Genomic DNA, 14,091 nt, shown 5'->3' with positions numbered 1-14,091 from the left:
ATTAGATTACCTGTAGTAGAATGCTTCATCATTCCCTAGTAACCGAAAGATTAATACTATCTATCTCCATGGCCCTTGTTGTGACGTTTTAATGTGAAACAACGGGCGCGTTGTATAATTGAAAATAATCCGAACCTCAAAACAAAAAATGATACAAAATTCTAGTCTCAATTAAAAGGCTGTATCAACTCCTATAGTAATGCATTATATCTGTATATGGATCGCCGAAAATTGTTGACAATTCATTTCAAAGTTTACCTAAGCGGACAAAGCTGGTAATCATTTCATTATGTTCTAAAAATGGAAGATCATTCAGCCGAAAGTCCATATTACTAGATCCTTTTATTTTATTTAAGAACCTAGAGTTGTCGATGATAATACGAGAGAGTACTATTCGATATTTCCAAAATATCAATAACTGTTATTAGTTTATTTACTTAATAGGTCTAAATGGATTTCAGTTTAGTCTTCTACATTCCTGTTGAATTCTTGGTCCAAGACATGAAAGGTAGAAAATAAGTCATTACAATTTATAATATTTGCTATAATTAGTTCCACACAATTTAATGGCCCTTCTCCATAGTTATATACCTTCTGCACTTCTGTGTACAATGCCGAATTTTTATCGTTTAAATTTGTCAATATTTTTCTGTTCCACATGTCGTTAAGTTCGACGTCCCTAGTAGATGTATCTTTTTGGCATAAAAGAGTTGACAATTCTGAAATAAATTCAGGCAGTGACTTTAGAGAGGGTACATTAATAATTGTAGAATTATCGGAATTCTCTGATGAAGTGGGTTCCAATGGCGCATTTTTGATGATATGATGTGAGCAAGCCATGAGAGCGGGAACATTAATAGATGTCAAGAAATTTTTTATGAATTTCCATCGCAACCTCGTAAGTGGGGACTTAAGGTATCTTGTGTCTGTCAAAGAGAATAATATGATATATTTATGTTCAAGATCTCGGTTTGACATCGTAATAACATTTAAAAGGGATTTCAATATTTGTCTCAGATTAAACCACTCTTTAAATATTTTTTGGAAGGATTTTTTCATGTTCTCATTGGGAAATCGTATTTTCATCTTAGCAACTACAATTTCACAATTACTTTCCTTGCTCCTTTGATTGTTCTCTATGTCTAATGGACATAAAGAGAGTTTGATATATTGAATATTGTATTTTAGACATTCTCTTCTGAAAATACGTTGAAATAATTCATAAGAATAGCTGTAACTCCCACTTAGAGTAATAGGTTTATCAAAAGGAGCTCCTTCGAGATTACTATCAATGATTTTTGTTAATGTTTCATCAGTTTCAGAAAAATATGCTGGAGACCCACAATTGGATCTAGGACTCAATTTTGTTAACAGGTCAAGTTTAAGTTTTTTCACAAACAGATTACTTGGTTCCGTAAGTGTTACTAGAGGGGCATTATATTCATAAGTTGTATTTCTCTTAGTGCTAGTTTTTGAGTATCTTTTCGTCGGAAATAAAGGTATTCTAATTGGACTATTCTCTTTTATGATGGATTCTATTTCGACAGAATGGGGTAATGACGCAATTTCATTTTCTCCATTGGTTGATGTAGGGCAAGGTAACTTATTTTCTTGAAAAGGTTCTGATTTCACTTTAATTTTTTTCTTTTTAAGATGTGGCTCACTTGGGCGTTTCCTCGATTCAATTGCTTTTCTTTTACTTGAGGACATCTTTGTGCCATATACTAGCGAAATATTTTTTAATATATTCATTTGATCATGATTCGTCTTAACATCCTTTATTATGTTATCATATTTCACAGTAATATTGGATTTCCGAATTGGTGCAAAATCATTATCTATGTGATCCATATTTTAAACATCTGATGGTGTAATTATTTTTCGTAATTATCCTAGCGAATAGTACGAATAAGTTATGCTAATGTTAAACTACCTAAGAGGGAAAAATAGAATTAATCTTGACTTCATTTAGTAGTTTCGACATATATTATTCGATGAAATATTTGTTTATTTGCAATAATATAAGTATAGCCTTAAATTCTTGTATATTTTCCTTTTTAAAAAAATAAACAGTGCGATATCGTACGAATAGATTTAGAAAGGAAACAGGAACCTCATTCTCAAGAAGTTGAAACTATGTCATGGAAGTAGTCTGTAAAGAGATATGTTTTCTCTTGAAAGTTTATTTATAATCTTACGATTCTGGCGTGATTAATATTCTGTTGTTGTACTACTACTACTACTACTACTACTAATTAATTTTTAAGACGTGTGGTTGTTATTAAATTGGCTTTTAAATGCCCTATATAATAAAAAATATTTAATTTTAATTCTAATATAACATAAACTAGTAAAATTGAAACCAGTTCTTCATTTTTTTTGTTTTGCTTTTGTAATTGATTAAAAATGGGCGGTTGTGACGAATGGAGAGAAAATGGTTCATTGTTTTAAACAAAACTTTGCATTTAATTATTTCTTACCAACGACTTCCCATTCATCATTGTTGTTATCTTCAACAGATAGGTCAGCAACATTTTGAGCAGTTTCATTAACATCGTTAGTGGTGGTTTGTTCAGTTGGTTGCGCCTTTTGTTCTTCCTCTTCATCATCTTTATCATCATCTCTTAGAACATCGTATGTAGATTTTTGGATCTTGTTCTTCTCTTCAACAGGTTTCTCTTCTTGAGTTTGGTTTCTTCTTCTGTTGTTGTTGGTTTTGTTATTTATGTCTTGGAATTTGGAACCTCTGGCAGCACCCCAGTCTAATTCAGGTTCGTTAGTTCTTTCTCTTTGAACTCTTGGAGCCTTGAAGTTTGAACCTCTAGCGGCATTCCAATCTAGATTTGGTTCTTCTCTTGGTTCTCTTGGTTCTCTTGGTTCTCTCTGAGCCTTAAAGTTGGACCCTCTGGCAGCATCCCAGTTCAAGTTGGCTTCTTCTCTTGGCTCTCTTGGTGGACCATGAGATTTGAAATGAGATCCTCTAGCGGAATCCCAGTTTAGTTCAGGTTCATCTCTTGGTTCTCTTGGTTCTCTTGGAGGTCTAGAGTTTTGGAAGTTAGATCCTCTAGCGGAGTCCCAATCCAAGTTTGGTTCTTCTCTTCTTTCTCTTGGTGGTCTGGAGGATTGGAAGTTAGAACCTCTTGCGGCACCCCAATCCAAGTTTGGTTCTTCTCTGCCAGGACCAGAGGCCTCATAGTTAGAACCTCTAGCGGCACCCCAGTCAAAGTCACCACCACCAGATCTGAAACCACCTCTTCTTGGGGCAGCAACAGAAACGTAGACAGTTCTATCATTCAATTTAGTGGCATTGAAAGTTAAAGCTTGAACTAAATCTTCACGTTCTTTCAAGGTGATGAATGCAAGACCCTTTAAACGGGTTGGATCAGATACATTCACAGGTAAATCGACGTCTTCAACAGAGTCTGGTTTGGCTAAACCATCTTCAACCCAAGCTTTGACACCTTCTGGGCTAATATCCCATGGAATGTTATTAATAATGGCTCTGTAAGGAGGTTCGTTTGGAACTGGATATTCTTCATGAGCTCTTCTCATACCATTACCACTACCACCTAAGGCAGGATCCAAATGACCACCGGTTCTACCACCTTGGTTGAAAGAGTTACCACCAGCATTAGCGGCTTTTCTTTCAGCCATTAGTTCCTCTAGAGGAATGGTGTTAGCTGAGGTGTTTTCAATTGGAATTCTGATGTTGTTTAAATCAACATCATCTTCACTCCAGGATGATGTGAAAGTGTCATCATTCAAGAAGGAGTTCAAATCCATCTTAACGGTTTTCTTTGGTGGAGCCATCTTGATTGTTGTAGTTGTTCTTTAAATCTAGTTAGAAGAAGTTATTACTTATCTGTAATTTCAAAAAAAGTAAACAATGAGGAATTTTATTAAACAGTAATAGATATATATCTTAGGAAATTTATCTATAAACTGTTAGCTCTATTAGGTAAGGATGAGTTGTTAAGAGCAAAGCTTTACTGAGTTTACATCAAGATAAAATTTTCATAAAACCAAGTGAAAATATATTTATCTAAAATAAAAAAATGAACTATTGATAAGAGATCAAACAGATTAATTAAAATAAGAGTATTAATGTGTGAATCTGTCAAAAAAAAATCTCAGATGTTAATCCAAGCTAATGTTTCCAAAACGAGAAAGATGGTCTCTAATTGTTGAGAGAAAGCTTCATTCATCGTTAGTATTGAGGACTCCTTACGGTAAGCAAAAATTATTATTTAGCTGTTGGGCTTTGTCGTTGGATTCAAGCGAAACTGAGCAGGCGCGATGAGGTTATTTCAGCAAACGGCGAGAGTCGGGGAATTTTGTTCAGTAAAAAAATTTTCACTGTTCGTTGTTTGTGATGTCTTCCGTACAAGGGGATGTTGTGTGCCATGTGTTCTGGTGTGCCAGGGTGACACATTTACAACGTTATGTTTTTGTTATATTAATATTATACTAATATTATAGGAAGCTTAGAACTACTGATATTAGTTTGCATCCGTTTGGGTGTATGTTACCTGGGTGGAGATGTAATAGAGTGTTTTGTAGGTGAATTAATTAGGTGAACTTGGTAGTAATAATTAAGTAATCTTGTTTAAAATATGACAGAGGGAAGTAATTAAAAAGAAATTAAATGTTTGAGATACAAATAATTGTCGTCAAGATGTAATTATATTTAAGAATGGCCATGGTTTAAGTTTTTAGTTTGATTATCACTTTAGGTTTTTTGTTTATTGCGATTTGGGTAATTGGATCTTTTAAGTTTAGTTGGCAAGACATATATTTATATAAAGGTACAAAAAATACTACATTTTTTTATTTTAGCAAGGATTTCTATACTACAATAGTAGTAATATACTCAGGATATCACAAATACCTGTAATTTCATGGCCTTTAGTAATAAAAATATATTAGTCTGCAAAAACTGAATCAATATCACCTAATTACTATCTAGGAATACCTATATTTAGACAATTCAAGGTGCGCATACCGTTCTAATAATACTCTTGCAAATGAGACGGAAGATTCCCTTATATATATGTTGGTGTCAATAATAATAACTGTAAAACAAATCTCTATCGTAACTGTCTTTTCTATAGGGATAGAAAGTTAATATCAAGTTGAGTAACATATTGACAACGTAATCTCAATCATTATATGTTTCATCTAAATTGAATCAGGTCAAAATCGAAATGTGCCTACCTTTCAATGTTTCAAACCCAACACAAGAGTATAACTCCCATGGGAAACACAACAATTCAAAGATTAGTTCTCCAGGCTAATCGATCCAATTTTTGTTTGTTTTACCAATTTATAGGCACAGCGAAGAATTGTGCCCTCACCAGATCCTGAAATAATTCCACTGGAAAAACATGACAACATACACATTATTTGTTTAGAAGTAAAGGGAAGTGCGGCGTTGCAACAATATTTTTTATTAAAGTTAAGAAAATTACGTATAGTAAAATAAGGTAGATCCGTTATTTGCCTTTGTGAATGCTCTAAATATAGAAATACTTCAGACAATTCAAAACGACATGTTTACAACCACGTTTATTTCAAGTAAGATATGTTGCACTTCCTAACATCACGTTTAGACAAAACTATCTAAAAGATTTTAGAAGATAGTTGTAGCTAAATAAACCCAAACATTTATAAGCAAAGTAATAACAACATGAATCAAATATCAAATATACGTACGACATGAAACAATAAAATACATACTATTTCAAAGTTTCATAATTTTCGTAAAGAATATAATCAGCAAATACAATGTGAAGAATTATCATAAAAGGTGTTGCCGAATATTTGGAAGAGAAAGTACTTCAAAAGAACGACATTCAATTATTTTATATAATAATTGGTTATCAAAGGAATTGAAGGATAGATGTGATAGTTATAATACTGACGAATCAATACTAAAAAGTTGGTCAGTTCATATAATTTCTTTCAAGAACAAATTCTTAAATATGAAATTATTTTGTCAATGTATTATGTAATACATCCTACAGTTTTTGATATACCGTTAGGAGTCAATGATGACTAGAAACGTTCAGAAGATTCTCATGTGATCATCAGAAGGACAAACACTACAGAGAAACAGGTTATTTTGTTTAACATACACCAATGGTATCGAAAATAGGAGAAGAATGCTTCGCTACATGCCACACAGAAAAGCCGATCCATTAATGAAGTTTAAGATATTTGGACGTGCTATGATGACCTCGGAGAATAATTGGACACCGTTCTTCCACTCTTCGGATCAAGAACCACGTGCTTTATCAAGAGGAAGTATTTATTTCATTTCATTTGCATGTCCAGTCCTCTTGATATTATTAAATGTTCTTTAAATGGTGGTACCTGTGAAATTGTCTTCAATTAAGAAGCTCTTGAAATTTTTGACACAAATGCCTTTTAAGGTAAGAGAGGTGGTACCCAATCCAATCCATTACCCATTAGGATATTGTTCACCAGGATTCTAGCACCAAAAAATACGACAATTTTATGACATTAACTCTCAGTGAGTCTGATATTTTAACTAAATCATTACACTGAAAGGTGTACTGAACTATATACTTGCTATCTACAGTATTAACAAAATAAAGGATGACTTCTTCCCAAGCAAAAAATCCGACGAGATTGTTGAGAAGACACTTTCATGTTTAATCAATGACACTGAACAGCATTGTGTCATATAGGGTAAAATTTATAAAACTTTGACTCCTGAAAAGAAGAAGAACCAAACCAAGGATGACCCAAAAATATTGAGAAAGGAAAAATCATAAAAAGACTGTTGGATATACAACATTAACAATACGCCTCATTTGTAATCCGATATCTCAATTGACTTTTCTTTATCCAATAAGAATTAACCATAAACTATATTATATATATATATGTATGATATTGTTAGTAACATGTAATAATGAGCAGTTAATGTATACAAGTAACAACATACTCATATTCTGACTTGTAATGGTGTGATACCACACTCCATTGCCACAATCTGTCTTTCTTCCCTAATGATCCACTGTTTCTTTTCAAATATTTTTTCCAAAAATTCTTTAGTAATCTTACTAATTGTGGTTGTCTTATGTTTTTTTGGTATAACCTTTTTAGAAGTTCCTTTTTTCATGCAAACTAAGTCCCGAATATCTAGATGTCCTTGCGAAAGAAAACATTAACAGAATTTTCGATTCTTTTCGAATATTGATGAAACAATTGATGAAAGTTAATTTGTTCAAATTAATTGTTTAAATAATTTGTTTATGTCTATAATCGTTATCCTCCACCCCTTATTCCTCATTTTGAGCGATGATGCAATATGGTATTACCTAATCGGGAAAATTCCAGCATTTCCCGATCTAACGCAATATGGAACAGAAGAACCTGATAACAGTTTTCAGCTACAAAACCTCAGATACGTACATACAATATACTAGCACCAGTAAATATATGAGTAACTATTGATTCCTCTTTCAAGAATATAACAGGTAAATTTGGAATAAGTACTTAGTCTATGCCGAATATCACCCCTTGCACTCACTATAGAAAACGGCGACGTATGAACCGTTTGAAATGTAAACATACCATAGCCATACTTAAGCAGCTTACAACATTAACCTCCTGATATCTAAATGAGTATATAGAATGGAATAAAACGTATCAGTACTTCCTCCTATTCAGCTCTCTCTGTCTCTTCCTTCTATTGTTCCTTTACTATATTAGCAATGTCCATAAATCCTTCGCAGTATATAATCTTTTCTTTGACTCTTTCCTCCACCCAAATCGTGCGTTGACATAAAAAAATAGAGATCAATGGTGACGACCTCGATGAAATCATATTTTTTCACATTTAGGAAGGATCGTGAATTATTTATCTTACAGAAACGTATATCCTCCTAGAGGTAGGGAAGAGCATCATAGAGGAAGAAATACTTGATCTGCATAAAGCTTACCCCTTAACTATACTTATTTATTCGTATTCAAATATCTGAGTTGTGTCTGTACATAGGTAATTTACTTATTTTGCGTATCAAACGATATATACATATATTATAATTAGAATCAAACACTTGAACACAATATAGTCATTACCATCATAATGAATAACCATGAAGTTTCACAAAATGATACTTCAGGACCAAACGATAGTACGAATATTAGAAAATTTTATAAAGTACAAACCGCTTGTGCTGAATTACAAGCATGTATGAAGACCATCTATGACTATGGATTAACAACAGCAGACCTGTGTAAGCTAGCTTCTGAAGGTACACCAGTTTCTACTGCTATTGCAGAGAGTCCATCAATGCTTATATCCAGCAAACTGATAGAGAAGAAAGATTCCTTTGATATCCTTAATTTAATGGAAGATACTAAATTTAGCGTTGAAATAAATCCAGTCGACAAATTTATTTATTATCCAGTAATTTCTGATCCTAAATTGGAAAATTTAGCGTTCATTCATAGAAGTTATCCAAATATGAACGTCCAACTTACGGAAACTGAAAAGACCATCATGTGTAATGAAAGATTAGAATTTTTAGGTGATAGTTGGTTAGGTGCATTTGTCGCTCATATTATTTACAAGAAATACCCTTATGCTGATGAAGGTAAACTTTCATCTATGAAGGATTCCATTGTTAATAATAGTAACTTAGCTAGATTATCTGATGTACTGGGGTTCAAAGAGAGATTAAAGGCTAATATTCCAACAAGTAAAATGAAAATAAAGGATAAAGTTTCAAAACATTACGCCGATTGTGTTGAAGCTTATATTGGTGCTCTTGTTGTTGATAGATTTGGAAATGAATTAAAAGAAATCGAGGATTGGATTGCTTTCCTAGCAGAAGAACAGTTCAAAGAATTTGGTTCAGAAATGATTAAGAAACCATTGAATAGAAATGCGAAAGGGGAATTAGCAGAATTGTTCCAATTTAATACGATTAATGAGAAATTGACTTATGAAAGATTGAATACTTCAATTCCTTTCCAAGTAAGAGCAATGCTTGGTCCAAATGTCTTGGCTTATGGTAAAGGCCACAACATTAGAGAAGCTGAACAAAGAGCCGCTATGATTGTACTTGACAATCATGACTTATTACAGAAATACTGTCCATTTGAATTAGAAAATAATTCCTCAAGAGCAAAAATCTTAGGAGAGGAATTATCGAAAACCAACCAGATCAACAATGTTTTAAATACAGATGACGAGGAAAGCCATACGAGTAATTTTATGTATATTAACCAGGATATTAAAAGATCCACCGCTGTACCAATTGAAGCAAATGCTGCCCAGCTAACTCAAGGAATGGTAAATATAGAAACCCAATCCACTGATAACAACAATAATAATAACTATGATATTAATAAGTTAACAGAGGAAGTTATGAATAATCTTTCATCCAAACTCTCTTTATTGGTTACCGATGCAGTTTCTCAAGTGATGAATAACAAAACAAAGGTTGAAGATTCAGCTCCAATTGAAATCACCAAATCAACACGACCATCCCAGTCTACTTCAGCAAACTCAGATACCACAAATTCTGTTTCATATACGAAATCGACAACTGGTCAAAATTTTGAGGCGAAAATAACCAATACCGATGTAAATATATCAAATGATGACACTAACTGCACCACGGCTTCAACGATGCCTGAAACAGTCCAACTTGCTACTTCCAAATATGCGATTAATGCAACTAATGAAACACCACTAAAACTATCTTACATTAATACGGAAGCTCCGGTAGTTTCCCAGGTAACGTCACAACATATTCAAACGACCAATGTGACAACTGACAATGAATGTGATAAGGAAGCTACTCAAAGGCTTTACGTAATTTTAGGTTCTATCAAGGAGACACCGGATTATAGTGTTTACCAAGATGAAGACACTGGTCTCTTTAATGCTGTCTGCTTGTTGAAAAGTGACGGTCAAGTTATCGGTGAAGGTTCAGGCAGAAATAAAAGAATTGCAAAGCATATCTGTGCTAGTAATGCGCTAACTGGTCCTGAATTGCAGGAACTACTAGCAGGAGCTACTAGCTAACAAATTGAATGTTAAGAGAGAACAATACAGACTTTATTAATATCTCACTAACTCATTGCATTATGATAATATAACATAATAGAACTGCATACGGAACATTATTATGTAAATTTAATCATTTATTTATATCCTGCTCTACATATTTCTAATCAGAATAAAACCATATAACATAATCTCATGAATTATTCCCAACTACATATCTTCGCCTTACATGACAAAAGAAAAATAACCATTCCATAAAACATCTGTTATTTAACTTATGACTTGGCAATTTAATAGGTAATTGATGTTACTTCAACAGTTCGCGAAATTAAACTTTGTAAACACATCGCGTAAAAGAATTGAAAAGTAAATACAGTATGATAAAATAAGAAGAACTCAACCTTCCAGTACTGATTAGGAAGAAGAATAAAGTTGTTATTATTCTCCATAAAAACGAATCACATTCACACATAAATAATATTTTTTTGTACACACAGTCGAACTATCTATGACTATGTTGGGTTCTATACAGGAGTTAACTAAAAACTTCTTTTATGACTCCTCCAAACAGAATGGCAGAGCTGATGTGCCTTACGAACCATATAAAACCAGACGACCAAGGAATATACCTCCAAAATATGATTCAATTAGAGCAAATTCTCGAAGAAATAGAATTCAGAAATCTACAGCCAACAATGTGATCAAAAATAAAAAATTTCGCGATAATAGATCCTCGATGAATGATGAAATGATCTTTTACAAAAATGGTAATATGAGTGGATCACTGAAAAGATATTCTAGAAAATTTTCCAATTTGAAAGACTACTTATTTTCTATATTTTCAAATGATACAGAGACTTTAGAAAACCTGAAAGAATCATGTTATAATATAACTGTACGAAGAAAAAATTCAAATATCAATTCTAATAATTCGTACCTTAATATTAAACAACGAATTGAAAATAGTAAGGCCTTTCGTTCCAAATTGTTTGAATTAAAATATGATAAAGAACAGTTACAAAATCTAAGAAGATCCAAAGGTTTCAACCCTGCATTAGTCCTCAAAGAAAATATATCACCTAGAAGTATCGACGATGATAAAATATTTTTGTTAAAGAACGAGAATCGATTATTGAAAAGAGATTTGAAATCAACAGTTTCTGAGTTAGAAGTTACTAAAAAAAGACTTAATTTTACTTTAGAGAAAAATAGAAATTATATGAAAAAAATAAATGAATTGAAATTACAATTAAATGACTACAAGTTAGAAAATGCCAGAACACACACCAAAAAGGATACATTATTAAATCCGCCGAATTTAGGCAAAGCCTACAACAAACATATCGATCGACATCGTTCTGAAAGTGTTGATGACAATAAAAATATGATGACTAATGAGAACATTGACACAGATAACCTTTCACCTGTCAGGGTTGACTTTTCAAGATACTCAGACAACTCAAATGTTAGCTCCAGATGATATTAAAAACAATGAAATAACCCCCATTTTAGGTCGAAATGGATCGTATCCTTTGTTAGATCATGCACAATAATCCTAAAGTAAATACATGGACATTCATAATAAACTTTCGCGGATTATTTCACAGTTGTTTCTTTTCTCCTTTATCTATCGAGCTATCTTATTCTACCCATATCATCGTATGTAACTGTATTACTATTACTGTCTGTAATCTTGGCGCTGATCATTTTAACCTTTACCAGAATAGTATTTTCTCCATTAATAAACACATCTGCATCAGGGTTAGCTCTCAATAACAAAGTCTTATAATATTTTGATTCTGGTCCCAGGGGGTTTATAAAATCTGCTTCGCCTTTAATTGTGGCACTTATTTGGTTTAATTCAGAATCGTCCAATTCATCGAGAAAATTCTCTAATTTTTCCTTATTAGCGGTTTCATCTGTGTACTCATTGATACTATGCTTCCGAATGGATAAATTATTTGCAGCGACCCAATCATGAAACAATAATGCCACCGTTGGGTTTGTTAGGATATTCATGTATTTCTCCGTGTCTCTTGATGTTGCGAAAATGATATAATCATTTTTATCCCTCGTCTCAAATGTTGAATCAGTTGGAACATAAATGTAATTCATAAGGGATGCGGATGGAGCACAATCATTACCACATGTGGCTATATGTACATACTTTGATGTCTTTATCAAATGAAGAAGTTGTTTCGGTAGCTTCCCATACATTGTCTTTTGTAACACGTTTTCTCTCCAAAGACTATTATAATTTAAATATAATCAATATTCTTTGTATTATGTAATGACACTTGGTGGACGATCACCAAATTGTAAAGCTTCGATATACCAAATAACTAATAAAAACACACTATGTACGGACTCTATTACTATTTCAAAAATATTAGTACTTCAAAGAAACACAATCTAATTCTGAACTAACCTGGTCGACGGCTCTTCCCTTATATTCCAATTAACCTGTAAGCTGTTTGTTATAAATTAGTTCATCTAATATTTATATGCATATATATGAATAACGCAGGCGAAATGGAATTTTCTTGACAAATCCAACGGAAGAGAACGCAATTTGAAAGTTTCCGTGTTCCGTATCATTCACATCATAACAAATAAAAAGTGGACAAGGTTTTATTTTTGTTATTTACTATTTTTACAAACACATATAATAATATACAAAAGAATATATATCGCAATGTGATATCGTGCACTATCGTTTTCTATTTTGTTATAAAGATAATAGATGGATACACTTTACAGGAGAAATGCATACGGGACGTTTTATGATGAGGGGTTACTCGATAAAGTAATAAGCGGGTTTAAATTTTGTTTTCAAACAATTGCTGATAATACGATCAATATTTTACCATTATTCTTTTATTATCATTGTTTATCAATCTACTCGTTCTTTACCTTTCTTAATTTTGGCAATAGTATCGATCCAATGTGTTAAGATAGTTTCACATGCCGGATGGAATTCTTTCAATTTCGGATCACAATTTATTACTTTTAACAATTTGTAAAGTTTGCTCTTCCTTAAACATTCTTCATCGAAGAATGGTGGGTCATTGTCTAAATTTTCAATAACCTTTTCTAGAAGTTTATGAGTTTCTGTAATATCATTTGGTCCTGGCGGCGTCTTTCTTTGGATAAGATTTCTTTGCATTCTACGGCGGAATAGCATTGTGATTTCGATCCGACGGTTTCTATCCAATTTTTTATGATATTTATGCTTAGAAGAACTCATATTATTATTTTGAAAAGGTTTTCCATTAATCAAATCAGATTCATTTTTAACATTACTATCATTTTCTGGATCTGATTCAGATTTTATTTGGTCTTTATCATCAGTAACTATTTTCAAAGTTGGTTTAATATCTTCCTTTACATTCCGATCATCACCAATTTTACCCCAAAATGGATCCTCACCACTTTCGACTTCTCCATTCTCCATAATTTCTGTGTTAAATTCATTTAATCTACTTTCACTCCTAAATTTATTTCGCATAAAGACTCTCAATGAAACATATTTATCTGCTAATTTATAAGCACCTAAAAGATCCTTGGGTGCAGCATGTTTACCACCATGATGAGCATTACTATTTTGAGTCAAAAAATCTTGAATGATATCTTCAGATAATGGTTTCAATTTATGTATATATTCCCAATAATATGTTGGATCGTTAAAGAAACACACTGCCACACAGTTCCGTTTACGTTTACGATATACATCAGGACTCAAAAATCTTTGAGGAAAAACAACTGCAGGCCAAGGGGCAAATGCACCGACTTTACACAGGACTAAATCCCCAGTTTTGAATTCTGTAGACATTTTAACTTTAAATAATCTCGAGAAATAATTTGAACTTTAAGATGCATAAAAGGGGAACTATGCAAAAAAGTGACAACAGTTCTTAATTCCCTTTCTTTTCTTTTCTTGAAGAATATAGTCGTGATGTGGAATTTCCTGAAATTAAATGTTACAATTTCCGTTTGTGAATCAAACCTCAAACGATGTCAATGTATAATGCGATCCACCTTTA

The 14,091-nt window shown here is 32.7% G+C and overlaps 6 protein-coding genes across 6 annotated transcripts; 2 read left to right on the top strand and 4 right to left on the bottom strand.

Moving 5' to 3' along the window:
• Positions 1-462: 462 nt before the first annotated feature.
• On the bottom strand, positions 463-1,851 carry RIF2 (Rif2p; the record flags this gene model as incomplete). Its single annotated transcript, XM_041551514.1, has 1 exon — positions 463-1,851. One exon carries the CDS (start codon positions 1,849-1,851, stop codon positions 463-465), a length of 1,389 nt encoding a protein of 462 aa, XP_041407448.1.
• A 618-nt stretch (positions 1,852-2,469) lies between these two features.
• On the bottom strand, positions 2,470-3,810 carry TIF3 (Tif3p; the record flags this gene model as incomplete). The annotated part of the gene is made up of 1 exon (XM_041551513.1): positions 2,470-3,810. One exon carries the CDS (start codon positions 3,808-3,810, stop codon positions 2,470-2,472), a length of 1,341 nt encoding a protein of 446 aa, XP_041407447.1.
• Positions 3,811-8,116: 4,306 nt separating this feature from the next.
• KABA2_07S00264 (uncharacterized protein) lies at positions 8,117-10,066 on the top strand (the record flags this gene model as incomplete). Its single annotated transcript, XM_041551512.1, has 1 exon — positions 8,117-10,066. One exon carries the CDS (start codon positions 8,117-8,119, stop codon positions 10,064-10,066), a length of 1,950 nt encoding a protein of 649 aa, XP_041407446.1.
• A 496-nt stretch (positions 10,067-10,562) lies between these two features.
• Positions 10,563-11,528, top strand: NBP1 (Nbp1p; the record flags this gene model as incomplete). Its single annotated transcript, XM_041551511.1, has 1 exon — positions 10,563-11,528. The coding sequence occupies one exon, from the start codon at positions 10,563-10,565 to the stop codon at positions 11,526-11,528; it is 966 nt and encodes a 321-aa protein (XP_041407445.1).
• A 155-nt stretch (positions 11,529-11,683) lies between these two features.
• On the bottom strand, positions 11,684-12,265 carry KABA2_07S00220 (pyridoxal 5'-phosphate synthase; the record flags this gene model as incomplete). The annotated part of the gene is made up of 1 exon (XM_041551510.1): positions 11,684-12,265. One exon carries the CDS (start codon positions 12,263-12,265, stop codon positions 11,684-11,686), a length of 582 nt encoding a protein of 193 aa, XP_041407444.1.
• Positions 12,266-12,941: 676 nt separating this feature from the next.
• On the bottom strand, positions 12,942-13,880 carry PDP3 (Pdp3p; the record flags this gene model as incomplete). Its single annotated transcript, XM_041551509.1, has 1 exon — positions 12,942-13,880. One exon carries the CDS (start codon positions 13,878-13,880, stop codon positions 12,942-12,944), a length of 939 nt encoding a protein of 312 aa, XP_041407443.1.
• Positions 13,881-14,091: the final 211 nt, after the last annotated feature.

Source organism: Maudiozyma barnettii (genome assembly GCF_903064755.1).
Source record: "Maudiozyma barnettii strain CLIB 1767 genome assembly, contig: KABA2_07, whole genome shotgun sequence".
NCBI classification, from domain to species: domain Eukaryota; kingdom Fungi; phylum Ascomycota; class Saccharomycetes; order Saccharomycetales; family Saccharomycetaceae; genus Maudiozyma; species Maudiozyma barnettii.
Note: the sequence above shows the minus strand (reverse complement) of the source record. Positions and strands in the feature narration are given on the sequence as shown.